Below are 27,369 nucleotides of genomic sequence, written 5' to 3' on the forward strand. Positions count from 1 at the left end.
TAGTCACACACGACACGTTTAATTTTCCTTCCACCACAATCGGCGCCGCGATGCACGTTTCCAACCACCGGCTCTCAAACAAAACAGCTGTTTCGGGAACAATGGCTGTCAAACGAACCCACTGACTATCCAAAGAAACGCTTCTCACTCACGGCCTGCTCAGGTAATGTAGTTTTTATTTAAATAAGATATATTACAGTGCAGAATAAAATAAGGAAGTCGATTTGGTTATTTTGCACAACCTCTTAAAAAAAATTTCCTTAGGAAAAGTGTCTCGTAATGAAACTATTCTGTGGTTCTGAGTTAGCCTGAACTGCTTGTAAATGGCGTGTACTTTAATAATCATTTAGCAATATTGTACATAGCTGCTTAATATAGAAACTCATGATGATAAAATAGGCTTGGCTGCTTACAACCAGAGGACATGCATTACTGTATATTGTACATTAATACAAAATTTTACGTTTTACATCTTGTTTGAGGTTTGGTCAAGCTAAGGTCTCTCCTTACAGGCCAGGATTGCCAGTGTGGTTACTATAGTTACAGGTATTGTGAATGGTTTTCCTCTCTGCATTATAAGACTTTCAGGTCTGTTAACCTGCCCCTGGTAATCTTAATCTAAAATGTATATATACAGATATGCAGGTAGCCGCTTCCCTTTGCACATTTTAAATGAATGTCTAGAGACGGTACCGCTCACCGCACTCCCTCTCACACTTTTTTAACCTCTAGACATACCCAAACGTGTTTTTTTGAACATATTAAATTAAAAGCAGTTAATGTTCGACTACCCATTATCACTACTTTTCTGGTTTTAAGGGGATCCAAATGACAACAGTAAACCAACACCAGGAGTGCAGGACGTGTGAGAGTAAAAAGGGTGTGGAACAGCGAAGCAGAGACTGCAAAGCCTTGGCTACTGCTTTATGAGGTCATAAAGGTACAAGTGACCTCACAGAGGAGAGACCCATCCCATGAATCATTCTTTTGATTCGTTTTTATTTGTTTAAGAGTAGGTTTTTTGGAAAGTTTTTCAAAATTCTAAGTCAGTGTTCTAGAGCTCTGTCGTTTTCAAATACCAGTAGTGATGGTTACATCAGCATTAGAATGTTCAGTTAAGAACCTTATATTCACTGATTTGTAATCTTACATCTTAAAAGGGTTAAAGTAGAATCAATCATTATCATCACTTGACTTGATTGGCTGTGAGATACGCAGCTTGATCCAATAAGTAAAGACCTAAGACATAAGTACCTCTGTTGTGACCATAAGGAGATGGCTCCATGGCTTCTTTGTGGTTAAGTGTGAAAGGCATTAAAAAAACCATAGCACAGGGGAGCACAACAGTTTCAGGACTTTGTGCCAAATTCTGCTCTTAATTATGCAATTAGCTTAATTACATCTTAATCTGACGTTTGTATAAACACTAGCTAAAGCTGCAGACTACAAGTGTATCCTAAAGATTTTACAGTACTAGAGTACAGGAGTGAATCAGCATGGATTATAGGGCAGTCAGAAAACTAAATCTAAGGTACTTGTTTGGAACAAAAACCAGCCTGCAGACTGACCCTCCAGGACCAGAGCTGTGGAACCCTTCCATAGCAGAAACTGTGGCTGGTGGAAGTACATGAAGCAAAGCTCCCTTTGTGGCTGTTTTCGGAAGACCCGCACAGAGGGGGATTCAAATGACGATATATTTTGATGATATCGCCCCTTGTCCTGCGAGTTCCGACATTCTAAGACACCTGGAATATTTTACTGGGGTCTGCACAGGCAAACCCGCTCCCCCCCCCGTTCACCCTCCCTTCCTGAGCGGGGAAGCGCGAGGATTGGGCCGGCCCCTAGTTTGGGTCAGAGGGGGACGAGGGACAGGCTGCATTCCAGTCACAGCTGGTGCACCTATCGCTCCCAAACTTCATTCTGGAAGACTGCTAGAATTACTCCCTTACTGTACACACTTAATGAATGATAAACTGCCACACATCAGAAAAATTATTAAATTACAGCCTACAAGCCAATGTGGGCTTAGATGGAGTAAAAACGCTAACTCCACCCCACTCCCCAGCGCGGGGTGTATCCCTCTTACTTACTGGCCGAGGTTGGAGAACGGGCGTGTGAGTGACAGGTGGAAGGTGGCAAATGAGAGTGCGCAGGAGAAGAAATACTCACAGAGTGACAGAGAGAGAGGCGAGGCCCAGGAGAGCAGGAGTGGATCTGGTGCTGCAGGACGCGTGCCGTACAGAGCCATGCTACATTCTCCCCTTAAAACGCACAGCTCTGGCGATGTTAGCATACAGAGTAGCGCACGTTAGCGCGGCATGCTGTGAACACCCGAGTCGTTAGTGCTGGCAGATGCAGTTCCACACGCGATTCACACACCTCTGTACCCAAATGCTCTCTGCTGGATCAACAGCGTTTCCCCCAGGACTGCAGGGCGCTGGACGTACTGGAAGCACCAGACTGCAGTGCATCGAGTGGTCGGCCTGCTTCATTCAACCTACACGAAGCGCATCGATGAAAACATCCTTACTGAAGGTCAACACATTTGAAAGTCTACATTTAACTGTTCACGTGAGGTTTTTCTTCCTCTTGAAGAGCGGAGAAATAATGGTAAGATCAATTTTTTATTGTTACTGTTTACGGTAGCTAGATGCTACTCTCCAACATTCTCATGGTCCTCTCTCCCCTTGACTACAGGAGGTTCCATTGCTAAATGACAGTACAGAACATCTGCTGCCACCGTGTTTCAGGAACGGAATGACTATTCATGGAACAGTGGAACAAAATGGAATGTTCTGGCTTCGGCATTAAGAAAATGGAGGCGTCAGTGTTAAGAACAAGGAGCCGAGAACTGAGCATCTGGTTAGTGCAGAGAATCTGTGTTATTTCTGTTACAGTCCTCCAAATCAACGCTCGAAAAAGACACAGTACATCCTCCCCACCCGCAAAATTTGAAAAAAATTGACAGCACTGAGGTAGCTGCAGTTCAGAGATAAAGGCAAATTTTGAGTCAAAGCAAAGAAAAACACAAGTTTGAAAAGAGAAAACGAGCAATGTTGAATTTCAAATTGATGGGGATGGGGGGGGGTGGGGTTATAGGGGATGAAACCTTGTGGAATGTTCATGCAGGAACCTTCGCGAGAGGCTTCCGTTTCCAGTGGGGTGTTTTAGTAACTGCACACAGACAGACTCACACTGACAAACCCTGTGGTAAACAGCTCTGCTAACAGCTCCAAATTGATCCTTCTCACAAATACAAAAAAAAAGAAGGAAAAAAAAAAAAACTAAATGCAGAAAATAGTGTTAAATCTCTGTACACGTCATAAATTTACCAGCTCCTCATGGACGAGGAGGGCAGCAAATATAAAACACTTTTAAAAAAGGAAGGACACATCGTGAAATGACAAATGGCCATACCAGTCCACTTAAAAAAATAAAAAATAAAAAATACAAATTTAAAAGGCAATAATGACTGTGGGGGGGGGGCTGAAAATAATATTCTCCAATCGGTTCAATGAATACTCCAGCAGAGGAGGCAGCTGGTTGGCTTACAAACTGGTGAACCACAATTCTTTACATTATTTTTAATCCAATTTAAATTTTGCTCGGAAACATCTTACTTGGTCTTGATACTTGTTTTTGTACCGTTTAATTAATGGCGATTAATGAAGTTTCTATGTTAATTGAAACCTTTTTACGGGCCATGCAGACGCGCGATCACACGGCACAGGCGGGCCAGGCTCGGGGTGAGTCAGGAGCCGAAGAGCTCGGCCAGGTTAGTGTCGGTGCTGTACAGCCACAGCACCAGGGGGAGGAAGAGGAGGACGAAGGTCCAGGACACGCCCTCCAGGCAGGAGGGCAGCGAGCTCTTCCCGCCGGCCGCCGGCGGCTCCGCCTCGCCGCTGCGCTCCAGGTACAGCCGCGCCACCAGCTTCAGCACCTCGTCCAGCAGGATCACCGGCAGGGAGATCTTCAGCACCATCAGCCACTGCGTCACGTTCAGAGGAGTGATCTGGAAAATCATCTGCGAGGGAGGGACATCAACATTACCTACCATCACCTGATATCAAACTTCCCATTCAAACAGTACTTACTATCACCGGATACCAAACGTCCCATTCAAACATTACTTACCATCACCTGAAATCAAACTTCCCATTCAAACAGTACTTACTATCACCTGATATCAAACTTCCCATTCAAACAGTACTTACTATCACCTGATATCAAACTTCCCATTCAAACATTACTTACTATCACCTGATATCAAACTTCCCCTTCAAACAGTACTTACTATCACCTGATATCAAACTTCCCACTGAAACATTACTTACTATCACTTGATAGCAAACTTCCCATTCAAACATTACTTACTATCACCTGATATCAAACTTCCCACTCAAACATTACTTACTATCACTTGATATCAAACTTCCCATTCAAACATTACTTACTATCACCGGATACCAAACTTCCCATTCAAACAGTACTTACTATCACCTGAAATCAAACTTCCCCTTCAAACAGTACTTACTATCACCTGATATCAAACTTCCCACTGAAACATTACTTACTATCACTTGATAGCAAACTTGCCATTCAAACATTACTTACTATCACCTGATATCAAACTTCCCACTCAAACATTACTTACTATCACTTGATATCAAACTTCCCATTCAAACATTACTTACTATCACCGGAAACCAAACTTCCCATTCAAACAGTACTTACTATCACCTGAAATCAAACTTCCCATTCAAACAGTACTTACTATCACCTGAAATCAAACTTCCCATTCAAACATTACTTACTATCACTTGATATCAAACTTCCCACTCAAACATTACTTACTATCACTTGATATCAAACTTCCCATTCAAACATTACTATAACTTGATGTCAAAATTCCGATTCAAACACTACTTACTGTCACTTGATATCAAACTTCCCATTCATATTACGATTTCAACATTATTATTGTTTTCCACTCGAGAGAGAAGGAGAGAGATGTAGGGGACAGAGGGAGGAAGGGGTCAGAGCAAGAGAGCTAGGGCTCAGAGCAGAGTGCTCGGAACGGGGTCTGAATCGCAGGTAGCAGGGGGCGTGGGTAGGCAGGCGGGGCAAAGAGGGCGGAGCCTCACCGGGAGCGGCTCCACGTAGAGGATGAGGAAGTGCAGAGACATGGACAGGCAGATGGCCCCCAGCAGCCACATGTTCCTCCAGGGGGGCATGAGCAGCAGGGACTGGTTCTCTGACAGGCTGTGGGGCACAGACAGGGGACACACCGTTACCACGGAGACACCGTCTCCAGGGATAGGCACATTATAGGCCACCGAGAAGGAACAACATCACCATGGACACCGTTATCGGATGCTGTCACCAGGGACACACCGGTTGCCAGGTAAGAAAATGATAAGAGATCAATCCTGTAACCTGTAGCATGCCCAAAAAGTTACACACCATAATTCCAAACGTCACAGCTCAGTATTCTACCAGAGTGCCTGACCCCCCACCCCAAAACTGAGGGGAGAAGAGATCAGCGCTCTCAGGATGCAGTTCTGCCACTGACCTGTTGAGGGCGTTGCACATCTCGATGGTGACGAGCACAGACAGGGCCATGGTCATGGGATAGGGCGACTCGAACACCTGACACTGCACCCCCTGGAACTCGACGTTGTCCGGAGAGCACTGCAGGAAGTGGCTCTGAGGGGCGGAGACACAGCGGACATGTGACCTCAGTACCGCGGTGAGGGGGAGAGAGAGTGCGTCTGTGTGAGTGCGAGCGCGCGTGTGTGAGTGTGTGTGTGTGTGTGTGTGTGTCAACAGGACCCGTAGTGAATAACATTACATAGCAGATGGGGCAGTGGTCCAAACATCACACACAGACTCAGTGACGCACACTCACCAGTTGGTAGTATGTGACTCTGGGCCCGTCCTCGGCAGCGATGAACCACCAGGCCGCCGCCCCAACCGTGGCCACGCCCACATAGCCTGCAGGGGGCGGAGCATACAGGGGTCACTCAAGGGTCACACACAAGAGCTCTGACCAGTATCAGGCTCCCCGATACTCAGTTAGCATACGTCTGGGGTCACACTGAGCGCTCAGCTGCAGAAACAGCCACTTCCTCAGCTTTCAAAGCAGGCCACCCAAACTCCCATCCCAGAGGGCCGCAGTTTTTCCGCATGCTGCCGGATTTAGCTGCTTTATTTTAGTCACTGCTTGGCTAGAGTCCACATACTGTGTGGTCTTTTATTCAAGGCCTAAATTGGCTGCTGACAGAAACAAAACCACAAAAACCTGTAGACACTGCGGCCCTCCAGGACTGGAGTTAAACCCGCAGACGCTGCGGCCCTCCAGGACTGGAGTTAAACCCGCAGACGCTGCGGCCCTACATGAGTGCAGTTAGAGATCCCTGGTTGCTCAGGAGGAAGCCCCGCCCACAGGCCGGCGCACACTCACAGCCGATGGTCAGGTATCTGAAGAAGAGCCAGCCAGAGATGAGGGGCTCGCGCGCGTTTCGGGGGGGCCGGCTCATGATGTCCAGGTCGGGGGGGTTGAAGCCCAGGGCGGTGGCCGGCAGCCCGTCCGTCACCAGGTTGACCCAGAGCAGCTGCACTGGGATCAGCGCCTCGGGGAACCCCACGGCCGCCGTCAGGAAGATGCTGTCGCCAAGGAAACACAGCCGTTAAAATGGAGAAGATGCTGTCACCGTGGAAACCGCCACTAAAACAGGGATTCTGCGCCCACGGAAACAACCATGAAGGTGTGAAGGGGGCGGGGCCTCACCAGACCACCTCGCCCACGTTGGAGGAGATGAGGTAGCGGATGAACTGCTTCATGTTGTTGTAGATGGCCCTGCCCTCCTCCACCGCCGCCACGATGGTGGAGAAGTTGTCGTCCGCCAGGATCATCTCCGAGGCCGATTTGGCGACCGCCGTCCCCGAGCCCATGGCGATGCCAATCTCCGCCTTCTTCAGGGCGGGGGCGTCGTTCACCCCGTCTCCCGTCTGTCAGTCACACACGTGTACGCAAGCGCAGAAGTGCACACGCACACACACACACACACACACACACATACAGACACACACACACACGTACACACACACACACACACACACACACGCACACACACACACACACACACGCACACACACATACAGACACACACACGTACACACACACAGGCACAAAGAGAAACAGGTTAGTCTAAGTCAGGACCAAACCCAGCACTAGCACACACACACCCAAAATGCAAAATACACAATCAAATGACCAACTGGCAGCAATGGAATGTAACAGTTCCCTTTCCCCATCACTCCACATGTAACACTACCTGATTTCCATGAGTTTGCAGAGAGTTAACTGATTACTAATGTCACTGATTGGCCAGAGACCCCACTCACTCTGGTGTCTTACTTCCTGATCAGAGGAAAGAATGAAACCCAGCAGCACTGCTGGCATCTAGGTCCCCGATTTTATTACTCCTACTTTTACCTCAGCCTTGAGCCGGGCTACATTCTTCTGTGCAAAGACTCGTAGCATTCTAATTTACCATGTGTACATTATCCCCATTATAAGCCATTAGTACACTGCTGTCAACATATTATTCCCACAACAGACATACTGTCAACACATTCATGCCATTAATAAATCCTGTAATTCCATTTGGAGCGGATGTTTGTGTTTTGTGGCTCAAGAGTGCAATCGGTTGCATTTCTCAGCATTTGTCTCAGCAGTGCCAGAAATCAGAGCTGCAGACTGCAGCTGGTGAGACACTATTTTTATCAAATCATGAGAGTTTGACTCCAAGACAGAAGGCTAGTGTAAGTCAACAATACAATACAAGACAATGACACAAGTGAGTAAGACAATAAAATTGCAACTCTCGCCAGTTCGACACATATATAGTCTGTTCTCAATCACCCCTGCCAAGAAGTCATCACAAAGCAGTTTCTTGTATTTGGTAGAAACTGTTAGAAATAGCTGCCGTTAGCTAAAAGAGGAGCAAATGTCTGCTTGCGAGTTGCGCTCTCACTCCACCCAATGATTATGGTGTGCTTCAAAAAACGCAGCCCTGGGGCCACTTAATTTGCACTTTCCACAGTATGGTTAATGAGAAGCTACAGAATAAGATGTCTTTCATAAAATTAAAATAACCGAAAGAAAGTATTGCACCTTCCAGCGCCTTCTAGCACCTTCTAGCACTTTCCAGCGCCTTCTAGCACCATCTAGCACATTCTAGCGCCTTCCCGCACCTTCTAGCACGTTCTAGCACCATCTAGCACTCTTCAGCGCCTTCTAGCACTTTCTAGCACTTTCCAGCACTTTCCAGCACTTTCCAGCACCTTCTAGCACCTTCTAGCACCTTCTAGCACCTTCTAGCACCTTCTAGCACCTTCTAGCACCTTCTAGCACCTTCTAGCACCTTCTAGCACCTTCTAGCACCTTCTAGCACCTTCTAGCACTCCAAATCCAAATGAAACTGAATCCCGGCTCAGTTACCAGGGCAGCAGTGCATTACCATGGCGGTGATCTCGTCGTAGGACTGCAGGTACTCGACGATCTTGGACTTGTGGGAGGGCTCGACACGGGCGAAGCAGCGGGCGGTGAGCACGGCCTGGCGCTGGGCGGCGGGGGGCAGGTCGTCGAACTCGCGGCCGGTGTAGGCCCTGCCGCTGATGTCCTCGTCGGGGCCGAAGATGCCGATGCGGCGGCAGATGGCCACGGCCGTGCCCTTGTTGTCGCCGGTGATCATGATGACGTGGATCCCCGCCAGCCGGCACAGCCGCATGGAGGCCGCCACCTCGGCCCGGGGAGGGTCCAGCATCCCCACGCAGCCCACGAAGGTCAGGTCCGTCTGCGCCAACGAACGCGCCAATCAGAGAGAGAGAGCACATCCCATCAGCCAATCAGGAAGCGGGTTTTGGCTTCACCGCCGCTGTGACTTTTGACACTTTGTTTTCCCTCCTTTCTCTCACACACGCAAAAAAGCACACACAGACGCACACTCACGCACTCGTGCACGCACACACGCACACACGCACCTCATACTGGATGAAGCGGGTGGAGTCGTGCAGCTGCATCTGGTCGCTGCGCGGGGGCGAGTCCCGCGTGGCGAGGGCCAGGCAGCGCAGGGTGTCCCGGCCCGTCCCGTACTCCCGGATCACCGACAGGATCTTCTCCTTAATCCCCGCCGTCAGCGCCACCTTCTTGCCGCCCACGCGCACGTGCGTGCACCTGTCCAGCACCCCCTCTGGGGCCCCCTGAAACACACGCAGCGCCCCGTCATAAGCATCATCACCACCGTCATCATCATCATCGTCATCATTCATATCATCACCATCCACATCGTCATAACCATCATCATCATCATTATCAACATGCACATCATCACCATCCACATCATCACCCACCCCACCTACATCATAATCACCATCATCATCATTCTTACAGTGTTTTGTTTAAAAGGCCTTTCCAGATCCCAGGTGCATTTTCAGAAGTCACACAACATTTGTAGAAACACAGCAGGAGGAGAGTAACATACCCCTGCCTACACAAGCACACAGAACACATCCAGCACAGGTCCAAACAGAGAGGAGTGTTACTGCAGCGCCAGCAGGTACAGGTGCAGAACAGGGACAGGTGCAGTTAAATATGTAGGTACAGGTGCAGAACAGCTACAGGTGCAGTTAAATATGTAGGTACAGGTGTTGAGCAGGTACAGGTGCAGTTAAATATGTAGGTACAGGTGTTGAGCAGGGACAGGTGCGGTATGTAGGTACAGGTGTTGAGCAGGGACAGGTGCGGTATGTAGGTACAGGTGTTGTGCAGGTACAAGTGCGGTATGTAGGTACAGGTGTTGAGCAGGAACGGGTGCAGTTAAATATGTAGGTACAGGTGTTGAGCAGGGACAGGTGTGGTTAAATATTTAAGTACAGGTGTTGAGCAGGGACAGGTGGGGTTAAATATGTAGGTACAGGTGTTGAGCAGGTACAGGTGTGGTTAAATATTTAAGTACAGGTGTTGAGCAGGGACAGGTGGGGTTCAATATGTAGGTACAGGTGTTGAGCAGGTACAGGTGCAGTTAAATATGTAGGTACAGGTGTTGAGCAGGGACAGGTGGGGTTAAATATGTAGGTACAGGTGTTGAGCAGGGACAGGTGCAGTTAAATATGTAGGTACAGGTGTTGAGCAGGTACAGGAGCAGTTAAATATGTAGGTACAGGTGTTGAGCAGGGACAGGTGCAGTTAAATATGTAGGTACAGGTGTTGAGCAGGTACAGGTGTGGTTAAATATGTAGGTACAGGTGTTGAGCAGGGACAGGTGCAGTTAAATATGTAGGTACAGGTGTTGAGCAGGTACAGGAGCAGTTAAATATGTAGGTACAGGTGTTGAGCAGGGACAGGTGCAGTTAAATATGTAGGTACAGGTGTTGAGCAGGTACAGGAGCAGTTAAATATGTAGGTACAGGTGTTGAGCAGGGACAGGTGCAGTTAAATATGTAGGTACAGGTGTTGAGCAGGTACAGGTGTGGTTAAATATGTAGGTACAGGTGTTGAGCAGGTACAGGTGCGGTATGTAGGTACAGGTGTTGAGCAGGTACAGGTGCAGTTAAATATGTAGGTACAGGTGTTGAGCAGGTACAGGTGCGGTATGTAGGTACAGGTGTTGAGCAGGGACAGGTGTGGGGGTTTCAGAGTGTGACGTGCTCCGTATGGCAGGGGGGCGGGGCGTTCCCTTTACCTTGACGAACATCTTGCCCGTGGAGGAGTGAGCCTTGTTGGGGGTGCAGTACACAGACATGGACTTCCGGTCCCTGGAGAACTCCAGCGTGAACTCCTTCTTCATCAGCTGCTTTATCACCTGCAGCACCAAATGCTTCATCACACACTGACTGTACACACCATCATCACCACATAACTAACACACTGACTGTACACATCATCATCACCACATAACTAACACACTGACTGTACACATCATCATCACCACATAACTAACACACTGACTGTACACATCATCATCACCACATAACTAACACACTGACTGTACACATCATCACCACATAACTAACACACTGACTGTACACATCACCACATAACTAACACACTGACTGTACACATCATCATCACCACATAACTAACACACTGACTGTACACATCATCACCACATAACTAACACTGACTGTACACACCATCACCACATAACTAACACACTGACTGTACACATCATCATCACCACATAACTAACACACTGACTGTGCACATCATCATCACCACATAACTAACACACTGACTGTACACATCATCATCACCACATAACTAACACACTGACTGTACACATCACCACCACATAACACACTGACTGTACACATCACCACCACATAACACACTGACTGTACACATCACCACCACATAACTAACACACTGACTGTACACATCATCATCACCACATAACTAACACACTGACTGTACACATCATCACCACATAACTAACACACTGACTGTACACATCATCACCACATAACTAACACACTGACTGTACACATCATCACCACATAACTAACACACTGACTGTACACACCATCATCACCACATAACTAACACACTGACTGTACACATCACCACATAACTAACACACTGACTGTACACACCATCATCACCACATAACTAACACACTGACTGTACACATCACCACCACATAACTAACACACTGACTGTGCACATCATCACCACATAACACACTGACTGTACACATCACCACATAACTAACACACTGACTGTACACATCACCACATAACTAACACACTGACTGTACACATCATCATCACCACATAACTAACACACTGACTGTACACATCACCACCACATAACTAACACACTGACTGTACACATCACCACCACATAACTAACACACTGACTGTACACATCACCACATAACTAACACACTGACTGTACACATCACCACATAACTAACACACTGACTGTACACATCACCACCACATAACTAACACACTGACTGTACACATCACCACCACATAACTAACACACTGACTGTACACATCACCACCACATAACTAACACACTGACTGTACACATCACCACCACATAACTAACACACTGACTGTACACATCACCACCACATAACTAACACACTGACTGTACACATCACCACCACATAACTAACACACTGACTGTACACATCACCACATAACTAACACACTGACTGTACACATCACCACATAACTAACACACTGACTGTACACATCATCACCACATAACTAACACACTGACTGTACACATCATCACCACATAATATACACTCCATTATACACAGCAGTGCTTCCCACAGGACGGAAATACACTTGTGGTAGTAAACTCTGCCGGGGGGGGGGGGGCTGACCCAAAAACCTAAAAACGGTCTGTTATTTATATTAAACAGTGCTCTACTGTACAAATAACAAATGGTCTGTGTTAGACATTTAACATAATATTTTGGTTTACTACCGGCTAGCTTGCTAGTGTGATTTTCCATAGACAGGGGGAATATGTTTTAAATTAATAAACAAATATTAACAGTGCAATAGATTGTGTTGGAAATCATCTGCCGGTTTCAATCAATCCTACATTCCCCATGAAGATGGCCTCTGGTCACAGAGACTTTGTAAACGCTGTCACTCATGCCGGCTTTGACAAGACCTATTCGCTGTCTCTGGTATTGTCTACACCCCCAAATTTTTCACCAGTTAACCACTTTGCGAAATCCCCCTAGTAGTGGGCACAGATTGCTCAACTCAGACATTCATTGCTCCTGCAACTAAACCATGAGTTCAAAACAGAAACTCTCTGTTCTAGTTTCATTAGTAGACGATATACGACAACTGAGCACTGAACGGAGGGCAGACTCACCGAGCAGCAGGCGTTGGCTCTCTCAACCTTGGACAGGTTCCTTAAGTCCGTGTTGAAGACGTTCATCTTCTCCGCCAGGCAGCACAGAGCAGTTTCTGTGGCCTCTCCCACCTTCTCATACACACCTTTAGCCTAAGGACACACACACCATATATATAAATATATATATATATATATATATTTATGAGAGGGACAGAGACAGACAGAGGCCAGAAAGAGGTGCATGCTGGGATACCTCATTGTAGTCCAGGGAAGAGTCGTTGCAGAGGGCACAGATGGTGGCCAGCTCCACCAGGCCTTCATACTCTGAGCACCGCACGGAGCTGCCATTTTTGGACCTGGGACCAGCAGGGGGAGGGAGAGAGAGGGAGAGGTGTCATTATTAAGCATTTCATACACAATGTTTCCACCCCTGGGGCATGAGATTCCCACAATGCATCACTTTATACAGCACAGCAAGGAGGGAAATGCATATTGTATATGACCAATGGGTGAGTGTGTGTGTGGACATGCATATGAAGTGTGTGTGTGTGTGTGTGTGTGTGTGTGTGTGTGTGTGTGTGTGGTTTACTCACACTCCTCCCTCAGGTGCGTAGGTAGAGCCAGTAATGGTGAATTCGCTAAGAGAGCAGCTGTCTCCCTCAGCCCTGTCAACGATGAACATCTGCAGAAGCAAAACTCAAATCAGCACTGACACACATAGCGGTTAGCAATGCAGCTATGTAGCTCAGAGGCTGCAGGTTCGATTCCCAGGCGGGACACTGCTGTTATACCCTTGAGGCACTTAACCTGAACTGCATCAAGTAAATATCCAGCAGTATAAACGTACGGTAAGCTGTGTGAGTCACTCTGGATAAGGCCATCCTCTAAACGCCTTAACGCGTACGATGATGACAAACCATTACAATTCAGCCATTTGAAGCTTCCAGCCAAAGCGACTTTCAACAGGGGGATTTAACAAAATCACCACTAGCACAAATAGGTAAAGACCCAATCACACGGGTGCCAGACCTTACAGGTGAGTGAGGCTGGCAGCAGGACTGGAGACTTTCAAAACGCCAGCGAGCCCTTCACCGTCACACCCCCGTCTCAAAACGCACTGAAAGACTCCCCACGGTAACCCCCTAGAGCCCCCCCCCCCCCCCCCAGCCGCAGCCCCTCCCCCTTCGGAGTGGCGGGGCGGAGCCTCACCCTGCACACGGACATCTGGTTGGTGGTGAGCGTGCCGGTCTTGTCGGAGCAGATGACGGAGGTGCAGCCCAGCGTCTCCACGGAGGGCAGGCTGCGCACGATGGCGTTCTTGCGGGCCATGCGCCGCGTGCCCAGCGCCAGGCAGGTGGTGATGACGGCGGGCAGCCCCTCGGGGATGGCGGCCACCGCCAGCGCCACGGCGATCTTGAAGTAGTACACGGCGCCGCGCACCCAGGACCCGCCGTGCACGGGGTCGCTGAAGTGGCCCACGTTTATGAGCCACACGGCGATGCAGATCAGGGAGATCACCTGACGGGGGAGAGACAGACAGGCTGCGTCACCCTACTGACCCCTAAAACTCAGGAAACTCATCACTCAGTCCTCAGGTAACATAGCGAAAGGAAAAGTCAGCTGACGATTACTCAAATAAACCATACCTAACTACCGGAGACCTACTTGACATTGTGCAAACATTATGCAAAAGTATGCAAACTGCAACAGTAACAAAGGCTCAGAATGCTTAGCAAATTTGTTGCCCAGGTTAACAAGATGCCTGTGTAAGATGTTAAAAACTACAAGTACCATGATCCACTGAGGCACTTAGTCGCCAGGCACATAATTTTTGCCAATTAGCAACCAAAGTAGGCCTTTGATGAATACCATGGGCTGCATTTACGAGCGAAAGGTGCAGTAGAAACACAGTTACTGTTACTATGACGATGATGATTGGCACCTTTGAGAGCTGCTCGCCGAACTGGTCCAGCCTCTGCTGCAGGGGGGTGCGCTCCTGCTCTGTGGCCACCATCTCGTCCCGGATCTTCCCGATCTCCGTGTTCACGCCCGTCGCCACGACGACGCCCACTGCCTTGCCGGCCGCGATGTTGGTGCCCTGTGGCGATAATGACATTAGTGCCAGTAAAGCCTCAGGCCTAGCCCCAAGTCCAGCCCCAGCCCCAGCCCCAAGCCCAGGCCCAGGCCCAGGCCCAGCCCCTGCCCTAGCCCCAGCCCCAGCCCCAGGCCCAAGCCTAGTCCCAAGTCCAGCCCCTGCCCCAGCCCCAGCCCCAGCCCCAGCCCCAGCCCCAAGCCCAAGCCCAGGCCCAGGCCCAGGCCTAGCTCAAAGCCTAGCCCCATGCCCAGCCCCTGCCCTAGCCCTAGCCCCAGCCCTAGCCCCAAGCCCAGCCCCAAGCCCCAACTGTACAATATCATGTTCACAGACCTGCAGCAGGTAGGATGGGTAAAGGGACGCTGCAGAAGACACAATATAAGCAAACTGCAACTGTGTGTGTGTGTGTATGTGAACGCACGCGTGTGTGTGCGTGTTTATACAACTAGGGAGGAAATTAGAGCATTAAATTGGCTGCAGTGCTCAACAGTGAGGGTCCTGGTCAGCAGGCTGCCGCCATCACATCCCTCACTAGCGCCCCCTCTGGTGATCAGGCACAGCGACAGCTTACTGAAAACAGCATGTTCTTCTTGTCCTGGTTGACAGCACGGGGGTCAGGCACAGGGTCCGTGTGCTTAATGACCGACACTGACTCTCCTAAAGGAGGAGAAAAACACAAACACAACCATTAAATATGTAAATATACAGGGCCATTCACATTAAATACAGGCCCATTTACGGCAGCTGCAGGGCCATTCACATTAAATACAGGCTGCTTTGGGGCAGCCACAGGGCCGCTCACATTAAATACAGGCTGCTTTGGGCCAGCCACAGGGCCGCTCACATTAAATACAGGCTGCTTTGGGGCAGCCACAGGGCCGCTCACATTAAATACAGGCTGCTTTGGGCCAGCCACAGGGCCGCTCACATTAAATATAAGCCAAGAGCCAAGAACAAGAGCCAAGAATAACAAGAACCAAAAGAGCGGAACGAGTGAAAGCAGAGTAAAACAAAGTGTGAGGCGAAGAACACAGCTCACCAGTCAGGATGGACTGGTCCACCCTCAGCGTGGTGGACTTGATGGATGTGAGCCGGATGTCGGCAGGAACCTTGTCTCCCACTGAGGAAGGAGAAGGAGAAGGGGGGGGGGTGCAGAAGGGGGCCAGCAGGCTTAATTAAAACGTGAAGCCAAAGTTATAACAATAGAAGTACAGCTGACTCAGCACTCTGTGTTATTACAGGACATTCAGCAGGTCTGGCTTTACTCCCAGACTGTACTCTCTCCTGTTATGTTCATAGTCTGGTTAAGTGACTGTACTCTCTCCTGTTATGTGCATAGTCTGGTAGTCTGGTTAAGTGACTGTACCCTCTCCTGTTATGTGCATAGTCTGTTTAATGATACATGACTCCCTCCTGTTACGTGCATAGTCTGGTTAAGCGTATGAGGACACAGTGATCTATGGCAGGTACAGCAATTAGGACACAAACACGTCTGTGTGGAATCCCCCTGCCCTGAAGCGAAGCGCTCCACTCTGGGAACAGCGCACCCTTCATGACGACAGCTGAGTAGAGGACACAGTCTCGTGCAGCGTGTGCAGCGCTTAGCACTGACGTCATATTAGCCCACACTAGGTGTGTACTGCATTGAATTGTAGAGCAATGTCTGAATTCTGGGTAATCTTGAGTAACCATTTAAAATGTAACTACACACTAACACAGCCATCTGTGCAGCATGCATGCACACAGGCACTCAAACACACACACACAGGCAGAGAGAGAGAGAGAGAAATAAAAGAGTTGTTTTCCTGTGTCTCATATGCAAGCGCTCTCCATTCTGACCCTGTAGCCCATTTCTAAATGTGGACCGCACATCTAATATACATTTCACATGGAGAAAAAAGGGGGTCATGTACACTTAACTGGGTGACCTGGTTCAGCGCACACACGCAGGGCTGTATGCAGTGTCCCACGCTATTCATTTGCTTAACCACACGATAAACGCACTGAGTGGGAGATAAGCTGTCGCCGTGGCCACGTCACTGAGATTACGCACTCCTGCCCAGGTGCAGCGCTTCCTGTGGTACAGGGGCTCCGATAAAGACAAGCCCCTCTCCAGGCAGCAGAGAGGGGCCTGTCACTGAGTCCCTGTGCCACAACTACCCTCAACCTGGCTCCCCCACGACACCGCTTTACACTGACCTCAGTGTTATAGAGGGGCTGCCAAGAGGAGCGCCAATCCCCTCCCCCTGAAAGGCTGCACACACACACACACACACACACACACACACAAGGGTAATCCAGATATAGTGTGTATAGGCAGGATGGGAGTGGGGTGCTGGGTTAGTGTGTATAGGCAGGATGGGAGTGGGGTGCTGGGTTAGTGTGTATAGGCAGGATGGGAGTGGGGCGCTGGGTTAGTGTGTAAAGGCGGGATGGGAGTGGGGTGCTGGGTTAGTGTGTAAAGGAGGGATGGGAGTGGGGTGCTGGGTTAGTGTGTATAGGCAGGATGGGAGTGGGGTGCTGGGTTAGTGTGTATAGGCAGGATGGGAGTGGGGCGCTGGGTTAGTGTGTATAGGCAGGATGGGAGTGGGGTGCTGGGTTAGTGTGTATAGGCAGGATGGGAGTGGGGCGCTGGGTTAGTGTGTAAAGGAGGGATGGGAGTGGGGCGCTGGGTTAGTGTGTAAAGGAGGGATGGGAGTGGGGTGCTGGGTTAGTGTGTATAGGCAGGATGGGAGTGGGATGCTGGGTTAGTGTGTAAAGGCAGGATGGGAGTGGGGTGCTGGGTTAGTGTGTAAAGGCAGGATGGGAGTGGGGTGCTGGGTTAGTGTGTATAGGCAGGATGGGAGTGGGGTGCTGGGTTAGTGTGTATAGGCAGGATGGGAGTGGGGCGCTGGGTTAGTGTGTAAAGGAGGGATGGGAGTGGGGTGCTGGGTCAGTACGAGCGTCCCGCAGGAAGCAGTGCTCACCTGCCACCTCCACGATGTCCCCGGGGACGATGTCGCGCGCTCGGATCCTCTGGACGCTCTTCCTGTCCTGCCGGTACACCTTCCCCATCTCCGGCTCGTACTCCTTCAGAGCCTCGATGGCGTTCTCTGCGTTCCGCTCCTGAAAGGAGGGAGGGAGGGAGGGAGAGAAAGAGAGAGACCCATCACTTTCACTCATTCATCAATAGCACAGTTCTGCCATCTTCCCCCAGCTAGGAACCCTGCTCATATTCTTGACTTTTATTATTGGTGCGACTTCCTCATAAGGTCTCCTCCAAACGTGCTCTGCCAGTCCACCAGTTCAGCTGCACAGTACACCTGCAGTACGCCTGAATTCACAGCAGGTGCAGGTAGACCGCAGGCAAATATTTTTATTTTATGCAACAAAATAAAGAAAAGTGACTCACCTGCCACACGCCTACGATGGCATTGGCTATTAGAATAAGCAGAATTACAAAAGGCTCCACGAAGGCTGTGATGGTTTCCTCTCCCTCCTCAAACCAGGCCAGGAGCTGCAGAGAGGGGGGAAAAGGGCATAATGGGGATCTCTTCATTTCAGTTTCAACTCAATAATGCTTCATCGGCACGACTGTATACTAACAATATTGTCAATTAACAAGCAATTAACAATGACAAGTCAGTAAGACATTTAATTAAGAGTGGAATAAAATACATAAATAAAAAATAATGAATGCATAAACAAATAACCAAAGCCAAATCTACAGACAATCTGCAAGCTGAATGAAAAATGCGGACAAGGACAGCAATAAGCACTGCTCCTACTGCAAAAACTACTAACAGTACAAATAACAGAGATTTCTCTCTCTCTCTCATTTAACAGAACACTTTGACTATCATTCTTGAACAATGAATTTGAAATATGCTTCCAGCAGGGCTCGGGGCCAACAGCGATAAAAAACAAACAAAAATGCTCTTTGGCTTTTCTGCATAAAATGTCAACACGACTACTCGTTTTCCTAAATGTCTTCCTACACACTCAAAGCAGAGCATCGGTCTGTTTTTCAGTGAAGTGAAGAGGAGAAGGGGGGGGGTGGGGGGGGTCCTGAGATACACACACTCATTGACACACAGTCCCCACAGAGGGAGACTGACAGAGGAGCACACTTTGCTCTGGGAGTTTTCACAATATCACAAGGACTTATTTCCTAAAACCCCATGTGAAACTGCAGAGATTGAGTGTTCAGGTCAACAGGCGCCCAAAAGCGTCCTCGAGCAGCCCAGGCGTGGGTCGCGTTAGGCCCGCTCACGCGAGGGAACCGGAGGAAGCAGGGATGCAAACGCGATCATGCAAATAGCGCGAGCGATCTGTTCAACAGGGACGCTCAGACAGTCAGCTGTTTCTAAATCTGACCAACTCACAGAAAATTTGCCTGTAGGTCGAAAGTATTCTGTGAATTAGCATAGCCTACTACAGCAATGCGAGCACCGAAACGGCCTCATCGCTAGGAATACTGGTTGCATTTGCCACGACACTTTTCACAAATATTTTATTTACGCAGCTGTCATACAGTGCCCTCCATAATGTTTTTTTTTTTTCTTCATTTGACTCTGTACTTCACAATTTTAGATGTATAATCAAACAATTCACATGCGGTTAAAGTGCAAGATTCTCTGCTTCTATTACAGGGTGTCTTTATACATTTTAGATTCACCATGTATAAATTACAACACTTTCTATACATAGCGCCCTCCCCCACCGCCATTTCAACTTCTAAAATTTGGGACTGTCCACATTCACTTTGGGATGGGTACAATGGTCTCTCAGGGTGATTCTGGGATGATGGTTAAAAAGTTCGTTTGGAGCCCTGGTTCCAAGGGAATTTAAGGTTTTAAGGTTAAGGTTTTGATTATGCCACAATTATGCAAAATGGCCCCCTGTTAAGTAAAATTCCTTGGTTGCATTCAAGTTACTGGAATGGATGCGTCTGCCTGTTAATTATATAGCGATGAATACAGGCTCATCATCTTCCAGCTAGCAATTCAGGATGCATGCCTGCGTTTACTGTGATCCTGAAATTTGTGAATATTTCATGGTTCCAATTTGGGCAAGATGGCATCCTTCCATGGTGTCATGTGTCACTGGGTACGCCTCGTTGACATCCGTTGATGATATAAAATACAGTCTCCGGTTGCTCTTTGTACATCTATTATCTCAATTCATAGAATTGGACCCTTTGAAATGAATTATTTTTAAGTAACGTGGTTACTGGAGTTGCCTGTGTATCCGTACCATGAAATAGCCTTCTTCAATTATATCAAAAAACAAATGACCTTGAAAGCATTAAAACTAGAGATTACATTACGCCATTCATAACATAACACTTAAAAAATGTTTGTTAGAACTGTCAAAATTTCTAAAATATTATAAGCCATCCGTTGCCCAATTAGATGAAAATTTGACCAAGTAACTGTTGATTTAACTTATTCAATGTAGCAGTAGGGCAGCCATTTTGGGGGAAAAATGGCCACCACAGGGATTCTGGGTAAAATCTGTGATGTAGTGTCAAATGTAGTGTCAAAGCAGGTCTATGAGCTACAGTGTGTCTATTTTTGCAGGCACTAAACCTCAGCAAGAAGTAGAACAGTCTTCACATTGCAGACATTACTTTGTTAGCCTGAATAAAACATGGCACTGAAAAAATCACACAGACTTCTCATTCATAAAAACATCAGCAGCACAACATTCTTCAGTTCACAGGTCCGTAAACTAGGGCTGTCAAAAAATATTCGAAGTTCGAAAAACTATTCGAAAATCTTTCTTTTTTTAAAGTTCGAACCTAAATTTGAGCATTCGAATATTAGTTTTGGATCCCGCATATTGTAATTAACATGCAGGCTTTAATTTCATGCGGCGAATCATGTTCGTGCACGCAAAGTTCATTTCCTGTGCTAATGTTACTTCCTCTGTCAACAAAAAAACATTCTGCCCTGGACCCAGGGCAAGTGGATCGTCTGGTTTTCCTTGTCAATAACCGCCGGTGATACTTTCAGCTCCATGGACACTGAACGTTACTGGTCAGCTAGCCTTGCGAGCCAGTCTCTTTTTCCACTTCGTTCAACGGATCTGGTCAGCTAACAATTTAGGCTAAATAATGTCAGTAAAACTAGGCAGTAAATGACAGTAAAACTAGGGCTGTGTATCGAAGTCCAGTACTTGACCAAATGACTTTGGGTCTACCGACCACCAAAACACACCTAACCATTCGGTTCCACATTTCAGGACTTAATGAAATGAAGAAAGAAAATCCATTAAAACAAGCTCAAAACAATCTCCATCTGTCTCACAGGTATCTAATTTGTTTTTTCGCCTCAACACTACATTACATTACATTTATTTGGCAGACGCTTTTATCCAAAGCGACGTACAAAAGTGCATATCAAGGTCATTGGAACTACAAAACACAGCCTCAACATCGTCTTTACTAGTAACAGACATCTGCTTGGCTCTTCACGTTACCCACATGGAGGAAAAATTCAGTCATGCAGACCTTCATGACCCAGTCAGCCATGACAGCGTTTTGAAGCCACCATCGTATCACAGCAATCACGTTCTAAAGCCTGGTTTCATTTCACTGAAACAGAGGGCAGCGGTGCCGAATGAAACAAATGCTCTAAGACACCGGCAGCGAAGTCAAGGCAGGAAACACCGCCAGTACACGCCATCAACATGAGGCCGAACTGCGCTACGTTCGCATAGAGGAAACAAGATGTTGCAACAGCATCAAGTGCTTCCGCTGAGTGCCAGTCAAGCATACCACTGCAGTCAACAGCAACTGCGAACTTATTAGTTATCAGTTTGCTTACTAACTAGAAAGATACAGTCAGTCAGCCCTGCAAAAGCGGCCCTGCCCACTATAATAGTCCAGTAAGAAGGGTAGTAGCTAGCTAGCTAACTTTCGCAAGGAAGGCAGAACAATGGTATGGTTGGTTTTGAAGGAACAACATTTGGGTACGAGCTCGTAAACTCTGAGCGAATCGCCTGCCTAGTACCAGGCGGTGATCGATGAAGCTTCGCTGTGTCTCCCCCTGGACTTGGGGAACCAACCAGATCCCTGGAAACGGCATCACCGTTTTAAACGAATTTGAACTTCCCTAGCTGTCCCCACCTGGCCAAGCATAACCCAAAATGCTCCAGGAACAAAGACCCTGCAACACGACAGGGTTGATGCACTGCCACACCCAGCACCGGACAGGGCTCAGGAGACACCCACCCGTGACCCAGCAGGCGTCTCTCCCCTCACACAGCTTCTGAAAGCAGTACTTATGGCTGCCACAACAGGGCAGCACTCATTTGTTTGAGGAGATTCATGCTCAAGCATTCCTGTATGTAAATGTGTGTGTGTGTATGTGTGTGTGTGTGTGTGTGAGAGAGAGAGAGAGAGTGTAAGCACGTGGGTGCGTATATGTTTTGTGAGCATGTATATTGTAGTTCTGGACTTTGGGCAGTACGGTCAGGGGGTAATATCAGAAGAATGCAAGCCCGCACGTGCCTGTGTGTGCGCTGTGTGTGTGCGCGTGCGTGTGTCTGTGCGCGTGCGTGTGTGTGCGCGTCTGTGTGTGCGTGTGTGTATGCGCGTGCGTGTGTGTGCGCGCGCGTGCATGTGTGTATGCACGTGTGTGTGTGTGTGCGCGTGCGTGTGCGCGTGCGTGCGTGTATGCGCGTGTGTATGTATGCGCGTGCGTGTGTGTGTACACGCGTGCGTGTATGCGCGTGTGTGCGTGTATGTGCGTGTGTGTGCGCGTGCGTGTATGCGTGTGTGCGGGTTACCACCAGTACTTATCACTGACCAAAGCTAAGCAGGTGAGAACTTGAAAACCCTTTTCTGTAGGGCGGCCAAGGAGCTCAGTCAGAGCTCTACAGTGCTCCCATTTTAGGAGCGTTTGCTCCTGACAACTGACGTGTGCTAACGGATAAAATAATTTAAGAGCAGATCTACTAATTAGGATACATTAGTGTGCCCCTAAATTTTTAAACTTGAGAGCACAGGTTAACAAATGTTAGCATACAGGCCTGAAACCAAGTTATATCTCTGGAGCCAGAGCCATCTGTCCCAATTCAGCATGATTGGTTCACAGATTCTACACACACACACACACCAACTACACACTCCTTACACAGAAACGACTGAAGTTGAAATATTACTTTTAATATTACCGTTTCTGTATTATTGTTGAAATAATACTGTGGCAATGGATATCTTGCACCGTAATACAGCACAAGAAACTTCCGTTACTAACCGGAACCTTCTATAGTTCAGAAGCAGAATTATTATTCATCATAATACTCATCTACTTTTCTCTAGGGGTGAGAGTATGTTCGTGTTTGTCCGCAATCGTGCATTTGTGTACTAGAGGTAGTCGTACTTACAAAAGATATGCAAGCTGCCAGGAGGAGGATTCTAACGAGCAGATCCTCAAACTGTTCGAGCACGAGCTCCCACAGTGACTTTCCTGCGAGAGGGAGAAAGCGGAGGTCAAACAGGAAACAGCAGCCGGTGACAGGTGTATTCCACAGGTATAAATACGGGAGAACACAGAGGCAGCAGACTTACCCTCTTCAGCGGGTAGCTCTGCAGTTGGCAGGTCCAAGGAGGGCACCGACGACAAAACACATTGAAAGAAGGGTTACAAAGATGGCAACAGTTTCAAATATTTTTCCTTGTAGCGCGTTAAAAGCCAAACATCGGAGGTTAAAGGACAGCGTATCGATGGCTAGTTGTGCTCATTCATAAGATATTGGTAGAGCTCCGCAACTGTCCTGCTAGCCTGCTAAAATTTACACAACAACACCGCCCTGGACAAAGTTTGGCAACAACAGTCAAGACTATGACAAGTAGAATCAGGTATCGTAGAGAAAAGTTAAAACAAGGACCTACACCCACATCGCCCCACATGGATACAAAAAGCACATATCCTAGTCAACACAGTCGCAAATTAGCTAACAGTTAGTCTAGACAGTTAAAAAGGAAGCGCTGTTCTCAAAATCGAACCAGTGATACCTGACAGCTACCAGTTATAGGCTGTGAATGTAACTTAGCAATAGGCTGCAATGCGTTGCCTACTTGTGGTTTATTTCAGAGCACTTGGCAGAAAATCAGTATGTTCTCAGTAGAAGTCCTGTGTTGCAATACCGCTTAGATGTAAGACAGTCACCATCTACCGGTAGTGATGAATCTTACATTTTGGTCAACCAAATAACGTTAGGCTAGCTACCTCCGCCAAACGTCCGACATGAGAAGCTAGCCGGCATGCTGGAGCATAGTTTGTAATAATACATCGGCTGTAGTTCACACCTTTTGATAGACTTACCAAGCACGCAGTTAAGGAAACTTAAAAACATCGCAGTTCCTAAATGCCAGCAGTCGTCGCTTCATTTGATTTTTACAGCGTGCCCGTTACAGGCCCAATTCCATGCCTTGTTTCCACAGTAGGTTACTCCACTTGTTTCCACGGTTTAACGTTACTCTCGTAGTTTACCGAAGCTTTACTAATTAACTTATATTTTACGAAAACAAACCAAAAAAGACAACACTCACCATTCGGCCCCCATTTTTCCTTCTGCCGCTTCACCTGTTCCAGACCGAGTCCGGTGCTTTCGTTCACGTTGAAATGGTTGTAAACTTCCTCAACAGTTTTCGTGTGAGTGTTCTCCATGGTGGACAGTCGCGTTAGGACAGACTCGCCTTATCCCGACTCCACCTTGTCTCACTAGCCGTACAGCCTTCCTTCAAGCAACAAAAGCAACCGTACGACCTGAAGTGTCGAAATAAACTCTACGTTCACCGGGGAGTAGGCTCCAACGAAGGGAATTAACAAACGGCAAGATTCAGAGACATTAACCAGCTATCTGTCAAGCTAGCTAACAAGTAAATGCGCAGAATCAAGAGCAAAGGGTCTAACGTCAGCTAGCCGGCTAACTAGCTAAGCGGCGCTCCGTCTCTCCCAGTTTCCCACCGGCTGTACTATGAATTACACCGAATTTGGAATGTGTCCAACGGGCATAATTCCAACTCCCCGGAAGGAGCGACGTCAAAAAGATATTTCCTTTGATACCCAGAGTTTGTCGGTGACGAGCGCGATGGTCTTAAGCGTGGCGCTCTCCTTCGCAGCCGGACAAGTTCGCTGATGTTAGCTTCTGTTGCAAAGTACGCTTCTCGCGGATGTCCTCTGCCAGCCCGTTGTGTCGCCCGTTGTCCCAGCTCGCGCCTGCTGCCGTCAGCGCCAATCGCGTGTCAATCCCGGTTACCGTGCGGTATCCGCATGTGGACTATGCTAATTGGCTGGTAGAAACCCGGAAATATTGCCCTCGCTTTGCTCTCTTTGGTCCGTTTCGAAAGTGGGTGGATCAGCTAAATGCTTTTTATTTCACTCCGCTTTCTACGCGCTACGGTGCGTATCGACTGGAATCCACAGAGTCGTATCAGTATTAATTATGAACGTAATGTAACATTTTCAAGCCATGTACGAAGACTTATATGTTAGAAAGGTTTGGATACGTTGTTAGTATTTTAACATTTCACCAGCCTTGTCTATTTGCCCGTCCCCTTTCATCAGAGCACAATGCATGTTCTAGAAACTTCCTTTTCTTCTCATCCAGCCGAATCCAGGATCATTTTAACCACGAACTGTCCAAGCCTCAACCGCATTGTGTGAAGTATCGGTCCTGCTCGTGGACCAGTGCTAACGGGGCATTGAATTTGACTGGATATAGATTATTCTGTTGTGTATTGAGTCGTTTTTAAGTAAGTAAAATGACATCCATTATTTGTACAGCTGAGAAACAGGCAGCTACATTCCAGGGTAAAATATCTGCATCTGTGCTTCAGCGCATAGGGGCTGCATTCTTAATTTTCACCATTGAATCTGACTCCCTACACCAGCACTGATCTCTGACCAGAGGTTAGCAGGTGAGAACTTTCAAACCCTTTCATGCAGAGCTGCCAACTAGCCAAGCTATATCTGGGACCAGAGCTGGCTGATCCCAGTACAACATAATTGGTTCCCAGATTCTATTGGGTCACTAGCTCTGTGTTCTTCTGAAAAATGTTTAAGGGGCATGACTAAGCACAATACTGTGGTAAAGGTGGTACTGTGGTTTTCTATTTCATAATATAGTACAAAAACACTCCTGTGTGGAACTACCTCAAGAAGCAAGGAGTTATTCTGCAACATCTCATTACATTCAGCTTTTCTCTTGTGGTGGCAGTGTGTTTGTGTGTGTGTGTGTGTGTGTGTGTGTGTGTGTGTCTGAGCGTGTGTATGTGTCCACATGCGTGCATGTGGTTTTCTGTGTATGTGTGAGGTAATTAACGGATACCTGTGTGAGAGACAGTAAGCAAGTTTTGTTTACGATTTACAACATTGTTAAATAAAGTTAAACCATTCAGTGTGGTGAGTACTCCTCATGCCAGGGCATGATGAACTCCTGTTATAGTCAAAATGGCAATTACTCATCTACTGTTTCAAACTGCCAAATTGTTGTCTTGGAAACGGACTTGTGCCCTCCCTTGAACTGTTCTGTAGGTGTGCTCTCAGTTGAAGACCCCTGGACACAGGAACACGCCAGGTGGAAACTGTCTCATTCAAGTTAGGGATTTTTAATTCAAGTCTCTACTGGTGTGGAGCACACACACACACACACACACACACACACACTCTCTCTCTCTCTCACACACACACACGCACACGTGCAGCATTGCTCTATTTAGTCATCAGAGTTACTTTGTTTCCTGTTCTCTCTCTTTGTTTTACCCTGTACACTTCCCAAGTTACCTGACAAAACTAAACATTGTAATCACCTTGGCTTTGTTTCCCAGTAATTACTTTCCCAGTAAATACTGTGATGTCAATAAAAACAAAAGCGGATCTGCAGAATAAAAACAATATAGGGGGTGACATCTCTGACACTGAAATGCACACTCATGCATCTCATGCACCATGTTATAATAGCAAAGACCTTTATATGACCAAAAATATCAGAACACCCCTTGGTCTGCAGCTGTTTTCCATGGTTTGGGTTAGGCCCCTTAGTTCCAGTGAAGGCCAGTCTTATTGCAATGACATTCTAGATGATTCGGTGCTTCCAACATTGTAGCAACAGTTTGGGGAAGGCCCTTTCCTTTTTCAGAGTGAAAATGCCCACAGGTACACAGTGAGGTCTACATAGAAATGGTTTTGTCGAGATCAGTGTGGAAGAACTTCACTGGCCTGCACAGAGGCCTGACCTCAACCGAATTCAACATCTTTGGGATCAATTGGAAAGCCAACTGCGAGCCAGGCCTAATTACCCAATCAATGCCCAACCTCATTAATGCTCTTCTGGCTGAATGGAACCAAATCCCTGCAGCAATGCTCCAGTATCTAGTAAAAAGCCTTTC

The 27,369-nt window shown here is 47.7% G+C and overlaps 1 protein-coding gene across 1 annotated transcript; it reads right to left on the reverse strand.

Moving 5' to 3' along the window:
• atp2a2b (ATPase sarcoplasmic/endoplasmic reticulum Ca2+ transporting 2b) lies at positions 1-25,256 on the reverse strand. The gene is made up of 21 exons (XM_035391039.1): positions 24,529-25,256; positions 23,545-23,562; positions 23,361-23,443; positions 18,379-18,483; positions 17,954-18,092; positions 16,027-16,107; positions 15,559-15,644; positions 14,838-14,993; positions 14,105-14,413; positions 13,489-13,577; positions 13,149-13,251; positions 12,914-13,045; positions 10,749-10,868; positions 9,049-9,267; positions 8,526-8,861; positions 6,791-7,011; positions 6,464-6,666; positions 5,909-5,994; positions 5,573-5,706; positions 5,145-5,262; positions 1-4,024 (listed from the first exon to the last, which is right to left on the reverse strand). Exons 1-21 carry the CDS (start codon positions 24,644-24,646, stop codon positions 3,752-3,754), a joined length of 3,129 nt encoding a protein of 1,042 aa, XP_035246930.1. The 5' UTR covers positions 24,647-25,256; the 3' UTR covers positions 1-3,751.
• Positions 25,257-27,369: the final 2,113 nt, after the last annotated feature.

Source organism: Anguilla anguilla, chromosome 14 (genome assembly GCF_013347855.1).
Source record: "Anguilla anguilla isolate fAngAng1 chromosome 14, fAngAng1.pri, whole genome shotgun sequence".
Taxonomy (NCBI): domain Eukaryota; kingdom Metazoa; phylum Chordata; class Actinopteri; order Anguilliformes; family Anguillidae; genus Anguilla; species Anguilla anguilla.

Bases quoted from the DNA above. Each gene is read 5' to 3' on its own strand.
- atp2a2b (XM_035391039.1), bottom strand. From the start codon at position 24,646: ATGGAGAACACTCACACGAAAACTGTTGAGGAAGTTTACAACCATTTC. The intron at 18,093-18,378 runs GTGAGTCACTTT...CCCTCCTTTCAG, and splicing joins CCATCGTAGGCGTGTGGCAG to GAGCGGAACGCAGAGAACGC. The intron at 5,995-6,463 runs GTGAGTGTGCGC...CGCCCCCTGCAG, and splicing joins CAGATACCTGACCATCGGCT to GCTATGTGGGCGTGGCCACG.